The following is a 22,499-nucleotide window of genomic DNA, read 5'->3' on the forward strand; positions in this document are numbered from 1 at the left end:
TGTTACATGTTACCCACAAAGATTTCCATTATCATCGCCATCACAGTTCGAGAAGTTCGCTACAAATGAACGGTGAGGTCTGAAGGTAAACGTAAAGCAAAAAAAAAAACTAGCACAGGGTAAATAACTGCAACGCTCCTTGAGATGTAATGGAATGCTTTGAACTTGTGCACCACAAAAAGTAAACGAAAAATATTCGATTAACCTCGAAATTGTTTTGATTTTTATATAATTTTATTTTTATTTATCATCACTTGGCGTCTTTCATCGATTATACAATGTTATGTTTGATTTAATTTATTATAAATATATTCCATGCGTATAATACTTTATTCACGACTATTTGGTAACGATGGAATGACGCGCTCGGCACTTATACCACAACTCAAACATTGATTTCAAAACTATTTCCTTAAATATGCAGATTTTTTTTTGTTTTGATTTCACAACACAAATAAAAATACTGTAACAAAATTAAAGACACTCTCAGTCGGTGATACACCCTGCTAAATTTACATTTATATTTATAATACTTTATATCGATATAAATTACTATCATATACAGGTATTAATATAAGGTATATAATACTCGTAAATTATGTATAAACAATTTTTATAATATATTTAAGCGTATTTTATGTTAATACATCGTCAATATCAACGCCACACCTTATACACCATTAAATTTTTTGTTTTTGTTCAATCTCGTTCTCCTTATTTTGTTTTTTGCTTGTTTTTTTTTTCAACTAACGTTTACATTTTTAACTCGCTAAACGCTACAGAACTAAATACGAGTACGCCTCATGTAGGAATCTTTTTTATTAAATTCATATAAAATATCCACCATCGAATTTGATTTGGGACTTGACGCAATATATAAAATTCTTACACATATAAAAATGTGGTTCCGGGTTACATTTAATTCGTTTTTTTTTATACTTTGCATACGCTTTATACTTGATCAACGCCTTGATTAAGAGTTATTAACACATTAAAGTGCAGTATTATAGTCAGGGGAGGTTTGCTGGTAACTTGTTCACATCAAATCTGCACATCTACAGCTGTTAAGTGCTTGTTATAACACCGACTAAAGTATTTCGTTATTTTTGATTGTTTGACATCGATAATTCGGATATTTTTGGGTGTAAACACTTAATTATTTTGAAAATTCCATCATTTTCGATAGTTACCATTGATATTGATATGGTTATCGTGTTAAACAGTCATAATTGTGATGTCTTTTGATGTTATGAGTAAATTATAAGATTTCAACTTGTGTGTTTCTTTGAAATTGTTGCGATAAACACATTTCCAAAACCGAAAAGTCATGAAATTAAATTTCAGCGTAAACATTTGCACACGCCTAACGTAATTATGTCGAAAGTTGGAAATTTCCAGTTTGAATTCAGTGTTTTTCGCTTTGATTGGCAAATTCAAAGAAGCGCTTTCTTACTGCGTACGTGCCGCATTCACTCGCGATAATTAGAAATGCGGGACAGTCATAAAGATTTATTAATAAGCGTCAAGGGAAACCGCCCTATGCTCCAGGCGGGAGCTAAACGCCACGCTACGTGCTCGCTCGCTCACATTCATTCCCTTATAAACTTATTACGTATCTACTCATTTACTCAATGCACGCAAAGTTTTTTTTCCTCATGTTGCAAGCGACTGAACGTGATTCATCTTAATTGATTTTCATCAACAACAGAACACACTCTATCATTAATATATTAGATTAGTTTATATTGCGCTATGGGCTAAAGACTACGCTAAAACAAGAATTAAAGTTTAGCTTAACTTATTCGGCGAATTGAAGCCTTTCATTTTGATTATTATTCAAGTATTTACTTGCAAATCAATGTACATCGAAAACAAATCGCTTCTATTAGTTGATTATATATTGATAAAGGTCACACCAAGAGAAAATTCGTTTCTATGTGTGTGTTTTGTGTTATAGTTATTAGTTTAAGTGTTATAGTTTAATACAAATCAATTCCTACCAGTTACTTGCAATTTGTGTAGATTATTATGGTTTGTAAGTACAAATCAAGGATAATAAGTGAATATTTATAGTTTACATTAATTATTGTAACCACTACTATGTACAATATGCACCTACAGACAGATCATAAAGCTTTGTAATGAAAGCCTTCAAAAGTGAAGGAGATTCGTCAATTGTAACACTTTAAAGTTAGGTTAACTCAAGTTAGGTTATGTTATGAGTGAATTTTTTAACTTTTCTTTTCCTTGTTAGTCTTAACGAATCTCCTCTGTAAAAATAATCATAAAAAATTAATTAATTAAAATGTTATCTTTAAACTGGACGTACGTGGTTGCTATTTATATTCATAATCATGTAATTTCTGGATTTCTACATGTTAAAAGTTAGTTTCAACATGATTATAATTTTTATATTTACAAAATATTTAACTTTAATCTTTGAATTTTGGTTATATACTCATATTGAACTAAATCTTTCTATATTTAAATATTTATTGTACACTAATGCAAGTTAACACATTAATGTTATTCGCACTAAGTCACAGATTTAAATTTAGCGATGAGCGTCGTTCACACGATTATGCAATACTCTAATTTCTTTGTGTTTAAATAACAATAGTGCTATCGTTCTTGATTTGGTTCCTGATTACAGTTTAGGTGGTTTTAGTGAATGCTCCAAATACCAAGTGCGCACGAATGTAATCGCCGATATCAGTAATTCTAGATAATAATAGAGATGTTGGTTGCGCACGCTACGATTGATCCGATTAGGTTGTAGTATCAGTGTGAACAACGACGTAGCGTAATCTTGCGTGTTTTCTTTCGCCTCGTCGAATTTGTGCGCAAATAAAACCGAGGTGTGTTTACCAACGTTTTGTTTTCGCTACGCTTCCAAACCTGATACCACTTATACTTATTTTCATCGATTCGTTTTGTTCCAATAAATGCCTGCGGTGAACTGAAGCCGCAAAAAGTTCCTGAATTAATTTTTGACGTCTTACAAAAAGAATTGAGATGAAAATGTCGCATGAAGTAAAAAATTTACAAAAGTAAAGGTCGCGATGGAAAAAAAGTCAATTCGTTTTCGTCACTTGACACATCTTGCTGCGTTTGAGGAAAAAAGTCGTTTATAGCAAGCAATTTTCGCTCTAAAAGCTTCAAACTAAAATATTACCATTAAAGACGTAGGAATACTAATAAAAATTAATGACAATCCACAATGCACTTTTGTTCATGCCTCGCGATGCCACTCAGGCTTACTAACGACTTTTCTCAAAGCTTTAAAAGAAAACAAAAGAATTGCTTGCTTTTTCTCAAGTTTTACCTTAATTCTCATTCGCGTCTGATGTAAGTGCGCCATTTAAGTTGTTCACTCTGATTACTTCCGCATGCACTTTGTTTGCAGCATTTTTCGAGATCATTTCTAAGAATATTTATTCTGGAAAAGTTTTTAATGATTTTCTTCCGCGGCAAAATTATTTCTGTGTTGTGTTTTTTGTTCGAAAATTTTAATCTTGTTTGTCAGGCAGCTAACTTTCACCCTCTTATACCCTAAATTCCTAACGAGTATTACGTGTAGGTACTTACTTACTTACTGCTTACTTAGCGCTAAGTTAATTTACTGTAATTTTCTTGTACACGTGTAGCTTAATAAACGAGTAAGCGTCATCGATGGAGCAAACGTGGTCGGGGCGTTTTCTTGTTTTGGGCTAGGGCGCATGTGCAGTGTGTCGCTGTCTACGAAACGTTGCACTCTTCGACGGCGCTGTGTGCATCACGAATCTGCTGTTTAGTCTTACGACTAGCGCGTCGTATCAGCGACCTGGAGCGTGGCTTGGCTCGTGACGGTTCTTGACTACCGCTGCTTTCGCCTCCAGCGCGATCAGGTGCAGGACTCACCGTCCGACGGTTACCTTTGGATGAAGATAAATATGCGCTCGATCTTCTTTTCAACCCGCCACTGTCGTCGGCGTCTCGGGGAAGTATCCGGGAGAGGGTGAGGAAAGTACGGAAAATTTCTTTGATGTTAATATCATCTTTAGCAGAGCATTCCAACACTTTTACTCTGTAAAGATAAAATAATTTGATTAATTGTACCCGGGTTAGGAAATATTACATTAACTAACCTCAATTTTGGTAATTCACAGAAAACCCACTCGCTGACATCTTCAATCCTAACCTCTCTGTGTGTAGAAGTAAGATCCAGCTTATTTCCAGCGACGACAATCGGTATTTCTTGAAAATCAGCCCGCGCTTCCCGAATTTCCTCAAAACACTGCTTGACGCATGTAAAAGATGGCGCTGATGTGACAGCGTAAACCAACAAAAACGCATGCGCGGTAGCCATACACAATCGCCGCATTGCAGGAAACTGCATATCTCCAGCCGTATCCAATATATCCACCTTCAGAGTCATGTGCCCAAGATCATATTCACGGTTGTATAAGTCCTCGACTGTACTGCGGTACTTATCCGAGTAGGTATTGGTAAGAAAACGCTTGACAATGCAGCTTTTGCCAACACCTGCACCGCCTAGAATCACCAGGCGGATGCGTTCATAGTCAGACATCGTTGTGCCGTTGTTATTCATTTATGCAAACGATCGCGAGCTTGTGCGCGCACACACACACACCAATAAAACTTAGACACCCGTTTTGTGATGCCTGAACCTGAAGTTCAATCACAAAACTTAATTGCTGCTTACACTGCAGCTGGATACGAAGAAATGCGCACTGCCGGTGATTAGTTCACTGCTCACTTTAATTGGGCGCGAGACGTGGAAATTTAATTGGCAATCACATCAAGATGTTGATTTGCAATTGGTTGATCACTGCCTAAGAGTTTCGTTGTTATATTAATCCTCACCGATTGATCTGTACGGATCTGTAACAATAGAAAAAGAATTTAGCATATCTTAGAACTTATATCTCGATGATTTCGTTCAACACTAGTGAAACGTGTGCGGACAAGTTTCGTTTCCAGTTAAAACTTTTTTAGTCACTGCTGATGTGTTTGCTCTGCAGTTTTGTACCTACTCTTCAATTCAGGAAGGAAGAAAGGATAGAAACTTTGTGTTTGCCGGTTAAAAATACATTTAAACTATTTTCCTTTGTTCCAAAGTCTTTGGGCTGTTTTAGAACTTAAAACTTTTTTTATTGTAAAAAACAATTAAGGACTTTTCGCTTATCAAATAGCGGAATTTATAGGTTAAATACCGGGCGTTCTATATTTTATGCTGGATAATATAACTGATCACCTTCAATTAACCCGTGAAATTTGTACAAAACCAACATTTCCACACAGGTAACCTTCAAACCTCATACCTTCAGAGTTTAAGATCCTTTGCGAGCTCGTCACGTTCGAAGCATATCACTTGCAGATACGCCCCGGGTTATTATTATTAATAACGGGCGCGCGGGCAGCCCGCACGTTATTCAGTTAGCGCCAGTCGATCAGACACAAACAACGACTTGGGCCAGAGGGGGCGACGGAGCATGTTAAGGACGAGATGCTTGTCGAAGCATCGACGCGCGCCCCAAAGACGAACGGCAATCTCGTTACGCCGTTAATTTGACAACGACTAAATTTCCACTTATTCTCTCTCCACCCACCGCGCCTGCCTTTGCACGACGCGGCGGCGATGATTGAACGCCGCGAAACATGCCGCTCCAACTCCTCGACCTTTCTAACCTGCATCTAACGACGAGTTGATCAACTTTACAAAGTGGCGAACGCTCCACGGCGTTATTATGCATGCGTATAATAACTCATTATTTGCGTTACGCAAACACGCTGCGCAAAAATAAATTACCTGCCAGGAAATGTAGAATGTAAATATTTTCAAATCACAGCTCTCCACAAAATTTAAATTAATAATGTTTTTATAACATTATGTTGAAGTGAAGCGAGTATGAATTTTCGTTTGCGAACGTAATACAACCAACAATGAAGGGTATTTTATTCCATTTTGTTATGAGCTTTTAGAGAACGCTGAACATGTTTATGGTTTTTTGTTACAATACAATATTGTATAATAAAGTTCATTAAAAAGTGCACGTAAACTTGAAACATTTTATGCACACCACTATAGGGCAGAGTTTTAACTGGTCGATGTTAAGGGCGAAACTTTTAAAATGAAAGCTTTCCAATGTGAACATCACTGATGATTAAAATATAATTGGCTTTTATGTTTTCGTTGAAAAATTTCAGCTATAAAACTCCATTCGCTGATAAGTGCCATAAACATTTTCTTGTTAACTTGAATAAAGTTTGCGTAGGAGACATAAATAGATAAATAGGCAAACGTGTGGGAATTGATTCGCTGTCGGAAATATCGCGATTTTCTCGTCGCGATACGCTGAGAATTGCGAGCGCGGTGTTTATTTAGCATCATCAGGTGTGTTTGCTTCAACCCTTCGGACGGCTCTCATCGTCCGTTTCGATTTGACGACGTCGACATTGACGTCAAAAGTCAACTACAATCACATATATACGCAAAATACATTTCTCGTCACATCATTTTCCATTGTGTTTTAGTCCAAATCGCAAAGTCACATTGATAAAGTAATAAAATTCGGTAAGAATTAGTTTTGGTCGAGACGCCGAGAGTGTCTGTAGAAGTATTAAAAAGATATAAAAGAATCCAGTAATTAACTTCAAGTCTAGGTCATAAAAATGTTAAATATTAAATTATTACATTCTAATTAAGACATAAAGTGTCTGGATGTATTAAACTGTAACACTTTCTAATTATAATATGAAAAATTCTAAAAACACTGAAAAAGTACCTAAAAATTGTTTTAACACAATGAAAATTCTGGAATTTTGAACAGCGTTGCTTTGCAAACACATTGTAGCGAGAACAAGCCCACCAGAGCAATTGGGACTAGTTGGGCGGTGTATACGTGCACGGTCGCTCATTAAACTATATTACTCCGAGGCCGGTGCGCACAGAATCAACTAAGCGAATTACAAATTGCATTGCGAATACATATTGCGAACATTATCGCATCGTTCACTCAGCTTCACAAACACAACGGGGAAATCCGTCCGTCTCGTCCTCACAACCCTCATCCCTTAATACATGACTACGCCGTCGACGTCGCGGTCGGCTTTGCTAAAGTCTCCAGCTCTATTAGCGCTCAGAGGTATATCTCTCTGTAGACAATTATAATATGATGTGAAATTAGGCTTCAACCATACAGCCAGAAGGTGGTGGTTTTGTACCATGCATAATTCAGGGGTGGAATTATGCTCTTTTTTGTGCTAATTTACTTTTGTCACTGTTATAATTCCATTATGAGCTGGTGTGGAGTCGAGGAACGACGACAATGACTTTGAACTTTGGGTTATGTATTTAGCAAAAGTAAAGGTTGAGATGTGTTTGGTTTACGCGTATCTCTAGACCATCAGCGAATTGTCTAGACTATTCTTGAGTTTTGTGAATTTAAAGACTTGAAATCATTTAAAGTGATATTTTTGTAATTATCGTGAATTTATAATCAAAAACACTCTATATCTCCGGTTGCAAAAGGGTCTATTCATTATCCAATTTGTAAATTCACAGGAAGTGTCCTAAAATGCCCATAACAAATGTTTATCAAAAAATTATAGAGGTATCAGTATTGAAAAACTAAAAAATTACTGCTCCAGATTGAAGATTCTGAGAAAACATAAAAAACTTGCATTTTTTGTTCATTAAATAGAGCAGAAAAGCTGATTTAATTAAAAATTACTCTAAAAAATGCTTTCCACAAGCAGTATTACCAAATAACATGGTTGGTAGGAAGGTTAGCACATTGGTGTGTAATGGCCGTTGGCGTTATCAGCGTAAACCAACCCGAACCACACGCGTATCCACCACACCGTTATAATTACGAATTACGCGAGCAAATAATGATGCGCGAACGGATTTTAATAAATGAGGTCAAACGAACGCGGATTAACATCCGGAACCGGATTATGTACCGCACGGGTCAATGAAAACGCCGCATTGCATTTAAAAGTAAGTACTTCATTTAACTGAAACTGAAATTCCACCGATTTTAATTGAAATTTATGTTTTAATGAAAACTATGAGACTTCATTAATCACAACTCTTCGAAGACGTGTGCTATCTGTAAATAATTAATATTTAAGCGCAGTGCGCCATGTGCATCGGATACCGGCGTGCAAATTCAATTAATTTCTAATTTATTTTAGCAAACCGCGTGCAAACCGGAATTTTCAGTTTCATTGTGCTTGCACATCGCATGCTGCTTTCTCAACAATGCAAGCTTAATAGATTTCATTAATTAATTAATTACTTAAAAGGTTTCTTTTGCTGATTTTACTCTCAAAGCTTTAAATAAACTTTGTCTGAAATTTTTAGTATTTGAACAGTATTAAGGTCAAAATTACATTGGGATTTGTTAACTAATTACCAACGATTAAATAAAAAAAGAAGTAGTAATAATCCTTGTTGAATTTTTCTATTGTCTATCAGTTAATTCCTTTACTTTTTTTCTTCTTGTTCTTTTTGGATGAACAGCAGGCTTTTACTTCGGATTAAGCAATCCATCGCCTTGAATCAATAACCCGCGACGCCTACAATGAAAAAAAGACAGCACACTCCGTTGGTGGGTTTTGGGATATAATCCTAACGTAATAATTCGCTATAAGTATGTATGAAGTGGATGAAGAAAAAAATTCACTGCGAGAGTAAACGAGCACACGGTCGAAGGGGGCTAAAAGAAAAACACCATTAACTGGTGCACATATTACGAGGCGTCGGGCTGTAAAAGCTCCCGGAACGTTTTTCGTCGCTGTTGTGGTTCCCCAGGCGGCCTTAAGAACATGTGCACTTGCATCAGCACATTGTCGCAACTTTTATGCACGCAAGCTCACACAAACGCAACTGAATCAACCATTACGACAACGTAATGCTGTGTGTTATTGTTCTACGAATGTCTTCAACGTCACAAAGAAGAAAAAAATATTGTTAAAGTGCAATCGATCGTGTTTCTTGATATTCTGAATTGCAAAATGAAATAACATTGAATCTGCATATTTTATTTTGCATAGCTTTTCGGAGAAACTCATCTACGACACATGAAGTTTCTCACTTCGTTATTTTGCCGGAGCGATGATTACGTCTAGATGTATCCATGGATACTTGTGACGGCGCCACCTGAGCTTCTTAATATATTTAATTTTCATCATTTCCTAAGCAGGAAGTTCAAACAGCCGTAAACAGGAATAATTTAATATTATAAAATCAGAAAAACAAAAATTTGCAATAAATCAAAAGATTTCTTTGTTTAAATAAAATTAATATTTCTACTTTTTTAAATTTTCTGCTTTATATTTTATATTTCTCTGAATATTTGAATTTATCCTTTAGAAATCCCATTTCTGCATCCTTGCACAAGGAAAACAATCAGCTTCGCAAGAATTGTTTTCGAATGGCACACAATGCATCTCGTGTATAAGTTTATATTAATTTATTAACGTACAACTTCAATTGTTTACATTTGAGTGTAACTGTACCTAGCTATATTGAAAGCATATTACAATTAGCAGTTGGAACAATACTTGCCGCTGGCAGGCACATCGAAGTTCGGCATTTGTTAGAAATGTGATTAAATTTGTATGTTTACATCTACAAACATACCTGTTTCTATTGTTGCCAACAAATATTTGATATTAATTAGTACCTATGTGCTTTTTGGCACTCTCTAATATATTTAATTAAATATTAATACACAAAGCATTCGCTGGTTCAATGCATATTTAGGATAAATTGATGATAGACGAAACAACCTCGAATGTTTTAAATGTTTGACTGCACTTGTTTCAAATTTACTCGATGCTCATTCTGCACTCTAGTTTTTCCACTCTGTTTGCGCCGCTCGCTAAATTGCTACTCGAATTTGCATTTAAAATGCGCCGACGTGGAAACGGTCAGTTGTTTAACATTCGTGCAAACAGCACGTGCTGAAAAAAAGATGAAATTACGCTTCACTTGTGATGGCTGTAATGATGATCACAGAATTTAAGGGTTTTGCTGAATATTACAAACGTTTCGTTTTGCGTTTATTCAGTTTTCCTAGAATTGTAAACGCCAGCTTCAACTCCGATTAGAGTGCGTCGTGAAAAACAGGTCAACCGTTTTGTAACGTTTGAGGATTTAGGTGAATATTACTAACGTATAAGCTCATTGTTTTAAACTTTTAATGATTCAAAGTTTGTGTGTTTTCCTTCTTTGAATCATATATGAATCCGTAGCGGAAAACTTTTATAATACCCACTAACGAATTGTTGAAACTCAATATGTGAAAATTTTACATTTTAGCGAATGCAGTCAAAGTTTTAAAAAGCAAAAGTATTAGTTTTCAATGAAATGAATTTCCCGGTATTACTAAATGTTTTAATTTGAGGTTTACCTTGGATTTTAGTGTATTATTTAATTAAAAATGAATTTAATCGGTAGTCGGCAACCAAACTAGCAGCGGTAGCGACGAGAAATTTCGTGAGAAGTGTTTTGCAACGCTCGAACGCCTCTCGATTCATTTATATTTAACGAGACTTTCCTGCGGCTTCGTGGCCGGCATAATTTTCCCTACTTCACGACCACAACGTGTTTACAATGCCAGCGAGCAAGTTATTGTACGGACACACGGAATAAGCTTTGACTTTGGCCCTTCAAAGCTCTTTAAGCTCGTCTGCACAACACACAGTCACACGTTTGTAATTTCATTAATAATTCAGAGAATTGTGTAGCTGTAGATTTATTTCACATTCAAATTCAAATTAAAATTGAACCAACTTTGCATGCATAAACCATATACCTACGTAAAGGAGTCTCGAAAATTTGACTTGTGGAAGAATTAATTAAACGTTAAATTATGGGTATGGCTTGAAGACGTGGTTTGCGAGACGAAAAATATAATTTCATGGTGCATAAGAAATGGTAATAAAACTGCGAATGCCGAATGTTGAATTGCTGCACGATACTTATATAGACTGTTTGTACTTTGAGAAGTACGTACTTGGCGCATTCTTTTACAAAAACTTGTCTCCGGAATGCACCGAGCTGGATTCTTCAAATTTCACTCTTTGCGATTCTCGGCACGAACGCCAACTGCCAAACTCACGAAAGCGTTAAAATTTTATTTGTACCCTTAGTAATTTATCAGTCACTGCACATGCAACTATTTCATCAAGATCAAAACTTTTGAAAGTTTTATTTTCGCCTGTAAATGCGCTCCAGTTTTTTTAAAAACAAAAATAATTTGCTTAACATTATTCCGATTATGAATGATTTATTTTTCTCATTTTTATTAAAATTAACATCATTTTTGAATAATGTGAAACGAGATGTTATTATTACCTGCATGTCAATATGTAAAGTGAATTTGATTAAATTTTCAATACAACACTTAATATTCTGATATCAAGAAGTGAGTTTGGTGGTAAATGGGGAGGGCCGTGTGCTTGATTGCTGTACTTGAGCTTGTCTTTCATGTTTACCCTCGACCGAGTGAAAACCCGCACCACTGGCATCATTTTAGCGGCGTAAATCAAGGAAGCGCGTTTAACTCGGCTGTCGCGGGAGGCGGTTTATGACGGTGAGCAGCTTGCGGTAACTCGGAAACACCACACTTGTAGACTGCCAAATGACGCCCAACGCTACTCACACAAATGTATGCACATTGCAGTAATGTGTTTATATATCTAAGACGTCGTTCTACGCTAAGCACCGTGCACTTACCTAATTGTTATATATTACCAAGCTTACCAAGCTTAAAACGCATAAGATACTGCAAGCTTCGATTAATTTTACAGCATAATGTGTTTTAAAGAGTATTTTTCTAACATTTTTGCGTGGGATTTTCTCTTGCATATTTTTATCATGAATAAAATGTTTCATACAGATTTTATGAGTTTATTAAAGTGACACTGTCGCACAATGCTCACAGCGTTAACGCACGTTGGCATTCGTGCATAATTTCCACGCGAAGAAAATGTATAAAACGCTGCGGTGTGATCATGTACTGGTAAAATACATGAGTGGAAAAATACGTTCGCAGCGTAGCACACAGACATGACAACACTGACGACGGCAACAGCGTATGCATAATATTATTATTCGCTCGATAAATACAGCGAAAATAAGCGCAACATAAAAAACAACGAGTGAAAAGCTCCGGGCGCTGCGAATGTAAAATATGAATAGGGGTAGAAAAAGGTGGTAACCTACGCGTTTACTCGTTACGTGTCATAAGGGTAGAGTTGCGATTTTATTTACATGCTAATATTGTAAATTCATTTTGGTTTTGATTTAATGAAAATGTATTATGTTTGTTTTTGCACGTAGGAAAAAATGTTACTTATTGAAATGAAATGTTTTTCACATTTTGTGAGGGTTTTTGCCAGTTTGTCATCTCACTGATGGAAAGGCCGAAGGGAAATTGTTCACTACAGCTCGTGTGTAATTAATATACCGCGGCAGCTCCCTCTACGTGTATCATATCACTTTGGACTTCCGCCCGAGCGCACGCCCAACATCCCCAACATCCAGGTAGGCAGTACTTGTGTTTGATCATTGGGCCGAGGATGTAAACGCGCCAAAACGGTGCTCGAAAATGTCCCTTGCGAGTTGTCCGGCAAACCCAGGGTTCTTTTGTACCAAATCGAAACCTTGAGTTATTTGAGCTTAACAAATATGAAATTAATATTCTTTCCCCTAACTTAGACAAGTAAATTGAGTAGGTAATTTGAAAATTTGTGTTAATAAAATTGATAAGCTCGAAACTTTCCAACTGGGTAATGAGAAAAATGAATTTCAAAGAAAAGTTTGCGTTTGCAAAATGATGTTCACTTTTAAATTCGCATTTTCTTTCGTTTAACTTCTCGACTTACTCCTGATGGACCGTGTTCTAATACGAATCTGCTCTCAACGCAGAACCGGAGATTAATTTTTTCCAATAAGTACAACGCGCGCTTAGATTTTCGTTCATTATTGCACAAATTTCCAAAGTCGAAAATAATTGATTTTATTTTTGGGATAATAATCCAGGCTTTTGTTGATGTTCAACCTTCAAGGCGGTTCCAGTACGCCGAATTTATTCAATTTATTCTTTTCCCCGAACGAATCACGCTTAATTAGTTTCGACGTGAATGTTTCGCGTTTATGGCCTGTTTTGATAGAAACAGGGGTGTGCATTAACACGAGCACAATCAACGCAATTAACGCGCGAGCGCAGGTAAAGTAATTTGCGAAGACGCGTAATTGCTTCCATGATTCGATGCGATTTTAGCGCCCGTTTCGTGCACACGGGTTATTGCTGATTAAGTTCTACAGCTACTAACATGTACGACGTGGATGATGCAAATAAGAATATGTGTGGTGTAGGCAGCTAGTTTTACCTCGATGTAATTACTTAGGCAACCCGGCTAAGAATTGCAGGTGTTGTCATGTAGTGCCATCTATATAAGCTGCAGGGTTTATACACACGCACGCGCTTCTCCAGAGGTTCAATTTCAGCACGTGAGCATCCGCGAAATTGAGATTCACGCCCTAACGATTCACACAAAGCGTGAATGCAAACAGAAGCAATTCCGTAAATGTCAGGCCTTCGTTTTCGCGCCCGTTGCGTCCATTAACCGCACTCACCACACCACTTTCACTGCTTATAATAGTTTTCCTTTAAACTTACAACTGAAACTTAATCTTAAACTTAAATCAAGGCTGAGCGATTTATGAACTTTATATTAACTAAATCAAGTTTCATTTTAAAACTCTCAGTGCGTCAACATTCATCTATTATTGCAACAGAATGGCTCCTATAAAACATACAAAACATGTTTATGTCAATATTGATTTATCCCGCTGGAGTTGTTATTCGACCGGCGATTGTACGCAGATTTTTAGTTCTAAATTATAATGACAAGTAAACATTGAGTGCAGATTGTGCATTTAATTTGTTTATTCGTGTGCGCCCGCAAATGTGCAGCCTTTCAGTTCAGTTCCACACGCAGTTGCAGTATTCCTGCACGTGATGTGAATAAAATAGTGTTCAGCTCGGCGTTTCTACTAATTGACAAGCGGATGACAGTCCTGTGCAATTTATTATGAATGTATTTTATTATTAATATGGGTGCGGCACATCTTTCAATGCTTGTCAGCTTTCATTTTCCGTTTGTACAATTAATTTACGACGCTATAAATGCGGAAAACCATTAAAAGTAAAAGAATATTATTCAACATTTTTATTAGTCTTCCAGCATAACATGAGTGCAGAATGGGAAGATCAGATTCAAGGGGTATTCAATAGCGTACGAAATTACCTCATATTTTAAACAAAACTGCGTAAATTTATGCTTTTCCATTGGAATATTTATCTACTCGTCGGTATTCTGACAATACAAGAGGTATTGATGTATACGTCGCACGGCTTCTCGTACAAGGACGTGCAGGCACTACACAAAGGTGTAAAGGCACAGTGTTCGACTTTGTCGGTTTCGTTGTTTAACTTGTCGGCGTCGTGTAACACGTCTGCTTGGTGTTACCATGTTGCTCTCTGTCAGAGATGTATACGCATCGTTATGAGCTCGATTCCGTGAGGTTTCCTGTAGCTTCTACGTCCGTGAGGATAAATATGTTGAGCACTTTAAGCGCAGCAGCTCAATAACTGAGTGTAATACTGCGAATACCTGATCGAAGGCAAATGCAATCGATCCCTGTTTGTTTGCCTGTGTGAACGTAGATGAACTCAATCGTCCTTGCAGACAAGTTCTCGTAAACACATACATGTCTAGATTAGGTATTTATTAAAATCTTTGGAAATTCAATTTCTCGCCGTTTCACCGTATCTACGAGTATTTACAGTTACATTTGTACAGTCTGTGTTGGATATATTTCCGAGACTGGATAAATAATTGAAAGTCGAGAGGACGACAGCTCAATACGTCTTAGGGGTAGTTTTGATGATTGGCTTCAGTTCGCCGTCAATTTTCCGATCGCCGGCTGACGCTGTCACGCCGCCGCGCACGATAAAAGGGGACAAATGGAAAATCCATAGCATGAAATAACTCGATCGAATGATAATGCGCTTTTATAGTCTTTACGAGATCCTTTTTCCTTCTTCATTCTTTATAAACTACTCTACTCTTCCATCATGTTGTCTGTGTATGTCTCCGGTCTCAATGTCGGTATTCTTCGCTTTGTTTTGTTGAGGCAGGCTCAAATTACAATCAGGTTGCAACCATCCATCATTTCAGGATATCGAGGAAGCTTCTGCCGTCATCTAGTAATTGTTTTATTTTATTCTTGTCCAAGACAACAGTTTGTGCTTGTTTTTAGCAAAAAATTGGGTATAAACTGCGGTTGACAAAAATAAAACAAAATTAAAATATTCATTTAATTAAATATCTGCACGAATTTGCAATTTTATTCAATTTGTGCAATTATCTACCGGTATAGGTATAATATGATTAACAGCCTTTGTGTATATTGCACTGTGTATGTAACTCGTTCAATATTCAATAATTAGATACACGTTTGATTAATTTTGCACTAATTATGTTTTTGTTTTTCATTAATTCGGACGAAAATATTAAGCGTTTAATCTGAAAATCCTGTTTTAGTTTGATTAATTTAGTATAGTTGAAAGCCGAGTAATTTAATCCAGTACTAAGTGTTTTGTTATTAATATTTTATTTAAACTAAAACTAATAATTATTTGGGTTTAACTGTTTGAATCAGGTAAGCTCTTTATTGAGAATTCGTAATTCTGTGCAGCTGATGGTTTCCTAAATGCATTAGGTCACGTTCGAGAGCAGAACAATAAATATTCGTTTTCTGTGGCGTGGAAAGCTCACCTTTTGAAAATTTGGCGCCGTATTTTTATATTACGTCTAATTGAATCAAATGCTAGGAATAATCTGAATATAACGTGCGTTAATCAATTTCGTTGGTGATTAATGGCCCAATTATCAATTTAATTGAAACCTTAGTGAAAATTTATGCCATCGTTGTTGGCTGGTTTGTCGCGACGCGCAGCTGCCAAGTGCATTCGTTGAATAATTGCGAATGCGTGCCAACCCTGTTGCGAAATAAATCAGTCTCAATTTTCATTTCCTCAACATTCATACCGCCGCGCGCGCATCAAAGCGACGCGACGGCGAGTAGCTGCAACGTTTTCCAATTTCCTCATCTTGTTTTCCATCTCTGCGCCGCTGCGTCGTAACTAACATAACTAACAAAAAATATTTATAACCATCCCCAAGCAGTCGGGGCAGCGTAGGAAAACATTTCTGGTGATTGCTCTCGAACTACAAACCACGCGAGATATTTTTTTATGACGAATGTTTGTTTTGTGCGATATCAATCTTTCTGCATCACTGAATTCAAACACAAATTGGACTTGGTATAAAGGACGATTCTTTTTTTCTTCTAAAGCGGGTATAAAATATAGTGAAGTGTTCATTAGAGAGAAAAAAAAACACAAAAGTAAAAAATAAAAATTAATTAGATGAGCCGGAAGTCGTCCAAGTTCGCATCTAAGTATTTGTCCTCCAGGCGAGACATGCTCGAGTGATAATGTAACGTAATGTAAGATCCGGTCTACAAGATGGCCGTGAGGGTGGTTATTGCCGGGCATGTGCGCTCCGTGTGTGTTTTGCGGGAGCAAAATGGCAGAATTGCGGTGAGAAGTTTGGCGAGTTGGTAACTATCGGAGCGTTTTGCTTGTTAACAGTCTGCGCAAGTAATTGGTACAGCAATAGAATGTATTCTATACACAAGCGGGCAACACCAACAATACGCCATGCAAGTTTCGTCAACTTCGTCGATTTAATCAACGACCATCAAGGTAACATACTGCGGAGTTGTTGAGTATTGGAAAACTTAAAGTTTATGAAAACAATCATGTGTACACATTCTGAAAACAAATACATATTCAACTAAAAAAAATTGTATAAAAATGAAATGAAAAAACCCACATGACATGTTTTTTAACGATAAAAAACAGATCGAAAAAGTGAAGTGGGTCACATTGTTTGTGTTTGCACACTTATCCGCCCTCCGGTTATTTAGGGCAGTACCGTATCGGATTTGAAAATCAATTCAAATAGACACAAAGTATTTGCGCGACGATGACGGCGGTGAAACGTGACACGAGTCGTTCGTGCGTTGCACGCTCGCGAACGATTGAGCATCGCATCGAACGCAAACGGTGCGTAAAAATGATAACAGCCAATGTGCACAGGCATCGACAGCAGTTCATAATCGACCGGAATTAATACCCAATCATATTCCGACAATTCGCACAAAAAGGAAGTGAATTAACGTGTTTATAACCAGTTAAAACATGTTTTCACTCTAGAAAGATAAAAACGGTACCCATTGTACTCACAAGATGTCACTCCATGTGTCAATTTATTTACAACATGCAATAAAATAAATATATGATGATACATGAAACTTTATCGATACTATAATTGCCTTGCGTCTGATGACTTAATGGATTCTTGATTGTTTTTTATTGTGCGCGAAGACTACTAAATTTGATTAGGTTAATATTTGGCGACGGCGCCCGTGATGCAAACATGACGTTCACAATGTTGGAACAATGTTGCGAGGGCAATTTCGGCTTTAGACTGGATCGCGACGGCGGGTCGCGAGCATCAGCGCTGATGTCTTAATGGATTATATAATTACGCGCGGCATTATAACGTTATAATATAATCGCTCGGGATTACGTATCTGCGCGCGTTGCGTCGTTCGTGCATATCGCCGAATTCATACATTATGGGCGCGTTTAATCGCTCCTCGTGATCCATTTGAATTAGCGGCGCACGTTTTTCACAGGCAATTTGTTCAACAAGAGTCTGGACCGAGCGATTAACTTGATTAACTCAATTAAGTCACACTGTTCCACAGACAATAATAAACAACTTTAAAATGAAATATTGCCCAAGTTTTTCGAAAGTTCTGTCATAAATGTTCCCAAAAACTTTGTTATTTGACATTTCAACCGCTTCTTGCTAAAATGCATAACTTTAAACTTGTTTTTCACTTATAACTGGAACGAATCCTGACCTACTTCTAAAATGTCCACGATGTTAAAGTAGTTCATAATTAACTTTTAAGTTTACAATGTGTCAAAACTCTCTTTTCTGTTTAATGTCGTTGTGAGTTTTCTAATGTGTCTTGAAGCACATGCGAGAACTCATTTTCTGCGTCGTTTTCATGACAATAAGTAGCGCGTGCAACCGATTTTGTCTTTACGAGGTCCTTGCCTCATATCCGTTCATATCTTCTACGCCTGTCTGCCAACCATCTTCGTTTGATGGTCTTTGCAAACGTTCTTTTTTATTGCGGTGCTCGTAATTCTGCTTTCTGGAAGTGAGCATCCCAAAAGTGCAGACCTCTGGATTCGTTACGCTTCATTCGCGTCGCATCGTCGTTATCCTTCTGCGGGCCTGCTGTCGCTTTGCTTTTCCGGACCAAGCCAGACGCATTTTATCGAGCTGACGCAAGTAATTAACTGTTAGTTTTACTGTTGCGATTTGGAGCGACGTTTCCGATTTGTCGGCGTTGCAAGTTTTTATTTTTATACTACACAAGACAAGACAAATGACCTAGATGTTGTAGATAAAATTCGGTGTTTTCTTGGAGAGGAAATGACAAAACTCCGGGCGAGTAATTAAAAAAAAAAGATCAAAGGAATGTTGAAGTGATCAGAAAGTCTAACTAAAGTAAAAGCTTGCAGAGGTCAATAGAGTTGAACCAATCCTGCTGGCAGGATTGCAATCCGCCTACAAATTTCGGATTCAGCAAGCGCCCCGTGTATTTCACTTTGTTAGGCAATAAATCACCGAAGCTGTGTATTTTTGAGCTCCAGGAGTGGTGAAATCCGAAAACAGCTTTCTTACCGAACGTGATTCCCATATTTGGTCGAAGTCGAACATGCTTTAGTCATCCGACACCATTAAGACCACCATATTTCTGATAAAGTGATTTTTTAGCGTGTCTAGTGTGTAGAATAACACATTTTTTTCGTAAAAAAACTAATCGTTTTTAGTAGTTTGCGGGCTATTAACCTGACCTATTTTCATGGCTTTTCATGACTTTAACATTCAACCCTCCTCCTAAGTCGAGGATAATTCATTAACGCGAGCTTCCGGCTTCCGTTGTCTTCCAATTGCTGGCGTCCGGCGCCTGTTTTTGTGAACTTTTTCAAGTCTTTGACTCGCATGTGGGGCGGCAGACGATGCGCTAGTTAAACGCGAACATAATTGCTTTGTTTCACGGTTCTGGAGCCCGGCGCCGTCGCCAACCCTCTTTCATGCACAGCGGTGTTGGTGTGTTTGTTGCGTGGCCTAAAATGAAAACAGGGGATAAATCATCGAAACTAGGTTGAGAAAGAGGACACGCCGCAACGAAAATCGGGGTGAAGATGGGGTTAAAACGATATCGGCGAGTACAATGCACTCTTCATCGCGTGGCGCAGCTGAGTATACGGTAGAAACATCCGAATCGATATACGCATTCCGACTTGTCGTCGCCAGCGTCATCACAGGCGGCACTCTAGACCGCGAAATAAGTCAGCAGTAAGAGTTAAGAGCAGGCGAGGGAGGTTAGAGTGGCGACGATGATTTTTTTAATCCAACGCCTTTGTTCTCAAGCTGCAGTTTGCACACGCAGATATTTACATTCTTCTATAGCGCTGCTCCACTTTGCGCGTAATTTAATAAAGCAAATATTCATCAAAACTTATTGGTACAAAAATACTGCTTTGGTATAAAATATAAATATATTCAGAATTATTTTCTTTGTAATAAAATTAAATCTTAGCTTGTAAATCTTGAAAATTGAACAAAAGCATTTTGTGCGCTTTATTAGATCAGCGCGAAATTCAGCTGGGACTATTTTTAAAACAATTAGGAAGGATATGACGGTGTTGCCGGTGTTCATGAATAATTCAACGTTCATCTTCGACGCCTTTAGTGCAAGATTTCGGAAAAAACGTCTGCGTCAACAAAAACTACGCCTGTCTAGGCGATGGTTAACATAAATTATCATTAAATGTAACCTAGAAACCCAAACCGACCACAAAAAGGTTTTGCAAAATCAAAAGCAATTCATTTGAGCGTTCTGGGACTTCGATTGGACACAACTCCCATCGAAATATCGAAATCTAGAAATGGAAACCTCCGAGTTACAAAGTTTGCGCCAAAGCGAGTAAGCAGTTATTACTTACTGCGGACTGTGCAAACTGTGTCGCAGGCCGACGATATTATTGCGAACATGGGTATGGATGTCCATTCCCGAAAATGGTTTTCGCAAATTGAAAATATGATTCTGAATTCATGGAATTTCATCGCGTTGGAGATTTGCAAACAAAATACACAACCACAGTTCTGGTTGAAAATTTTGTAAGTGTTACCGAGTATGACAAGCGTGTTTTTTTAGGTATTGGATCTTTTACGCATTCGCATTGGAATTGCACATCGAACACGTTCGAAATCGGACTCTGACTACGTGTCGAGAAGCACTGGAGCGCAATCCGGTGCACATGGGATTTTCACTTGTTATTTTCACTCGCGGATTTTTAATTTGTTTGCATTTCCACAGACTATAAATTCGATTGGTAAAAATTCAACAAAATTTTCAACATTTTACCAAAATCAATTGATTGTGAATTTTGAAACCAGTGATATTTCAACAACCAGTTATTGTTTTTGATTTCATCCGATTATTTGCGTAAAATATGAAATATTTATGAAAATATTGTCACGTAATGAAAATTTCAAACAGCAATAAAACCCACCGACATTCGCATACTTTGCGTAACTTTACGCGCACGAAATTCAAAGCACACTTTTAGGGATGTGCGTGAAACGTGACCCTTAAATGTCGAATTAAAATAAAATAACCAAGCTCACATAACTCATCGTAACAACACGATACTGAAAAACCTTTTTAACGCTGGAGAAATTTCATATAAGCAGAAAAAAGATGCAATCATATACAAACCTAAAGATTATATTTATGTGTGTTTCAAAAAGTTTTCGCAAGAAAATTCTTTGGAACCTAATCCATGGTATGAGACGCTTTATTTATAGATAACTGTCAAAGGAGTGTTTTATAGCGTGCCCTAACTGTTTTAGTAGCACTTTCTCGCGAAAACTTGGAAAAATAAACGCAACCAAACAAAGTAGAACCAAAGACAGACAGAAAGAAACTTGAGGAACAAACTCTGCGTGATTAATGTTCGCTCTTGTTCATTATTAACACATCCTTTCAAAGATTTCTTTCGTTTACTCGCTCTAGCCCGTAAAAAAATGCTATAAACATTGTTTTGTTGTTTTCTAACGCATCTCAGACGTTTGCGGTGTGAATTATTGCAAGCTTTATGTTTAGTTAAATATTCAGTACTTAAACGTGCGATGTGGTTTATATTCAGTGCAATACAGGTAACCCGCCTCTAGGGGATGAAAAAAAAAAGAAAAAACCCTTCGTCGAGATTGCTTCAGAAAGGTAGAAACCTTTTACGGCACATCAAACGTCCCACATTTTTGTTTGGACGTTTATATTATGCATAAGACGCGTGTTATTAAATCCTTGCTGGTGGTTTTTCTTAAAGCAATTTCCGTCTGCGATTGCGTTCACTTTTCTTGTCTGCTGCAGGCGTAAACATTTGCAAGTGACATTTCTGAATACACGTGCTATTTGTTACGTAGAAGCTTATTGATTGGTTGAAAAGTACTTACATGACGATTTTTAATGTTTGAACATTCAATTAGAGTATGTTATCGCTGGTGGCAAAAAGAACGCCGCAAAGTTTGTGTTTTTTGTATGTTTTTTTGAAAAGCGCGCGCGCGAAAGGGATGAAACGAGCACACGATGCGAGAGCAGCTCTCCGAGCCAGTGCTATTCTACTCGCAGCAAAAGCACAACTGACGAGAGCGCACCCCCGAGCGCGCGAGAGCAGCAGGCTCACAGCTTTTGCCAGCCGAAAGCTCAAGCGCCCGCTTGCGCCGCGGGCCAACATTCGCATTCGGTATGAAATTTCCACGCAAAACAGACGGGCACATCATCTCTCCCTCTCGCCGTTCGCCGTCGGCGCGTGCAGGTATGAAGATATTTCTGAGCATCACACACGCGACGCTGTTTTCCACATTTGCAAACATGCCATATTACATGTTCAATAATGAGGCGAGTCGTTATCAAATGTGGAAAAACTGGCACAAACAATACAACAACAAGCCGACGGGCAGACGGGTGTTTTAAATTATGCTTTTCAAAAAAAAGCTCAAAAAGCTCAGACGTTTGACCTCAGTGGGAGCTAAAGGCATACTTGACGTGTAATATTAAATCGCACGAGGTATTTTTTCGTTTGTGAGTGACCTTTTAGAAATTTCATTGCGGACCAATTTGAACATAGTTAAAAACTTTTTCTAAAACAAAACGCAGACAAGCGAAAACACCACCCGAACAGAAAATATAG

General features: G+C 37.5%; 1 protein-coding gene across 1 annotated transcript; it reads right to left on the minus strand.

Moving 5' to 3' along the window:
• Positions 1-212: 212 nt before the first annotated feature.
• On the minus strand, positions 213-21,930 carry LOC135794347 (GTP-binding protein Di-Ras2). Its single transcript, XM_065305579.1, has 3 exons — positions 21,763-21,930; positions 4,128-4,884; positions 213-4,066 (listed from the first exon to the last, which is right to left on the minus strand). Exons 2-3 carry the CDS (start codon positions 4,589-4,591, stop codon positions 3,739-3,741), a joined length of 792 nt encoding a protein of 263 aa, XP_065161651.1. The 5' UTR covers positions 4,592-4,884; positions 21,763-21,930; the 3' UTR covers positions 213-3,738.
• Positions 21,931-22,499: the final 569 nt, after the last annotated feature.

This window comes from Atheta coriaria, unplaced genomic scaffold (assembly GCF_025399875.1).
Source record: "Atheta coriaria isolate IRGN ID8LTWV9N9 unplaced genomic scaffold, Caltech_Dcor_3.1 hic_scaffold_6_pilon, whole genome shotgun sequence".
NCBI lineage: Eukaryota > Metazoa > Arthropoda > Insecta > Coleoptera > Staphylinidae > Dalotia > Dalotia coriaria.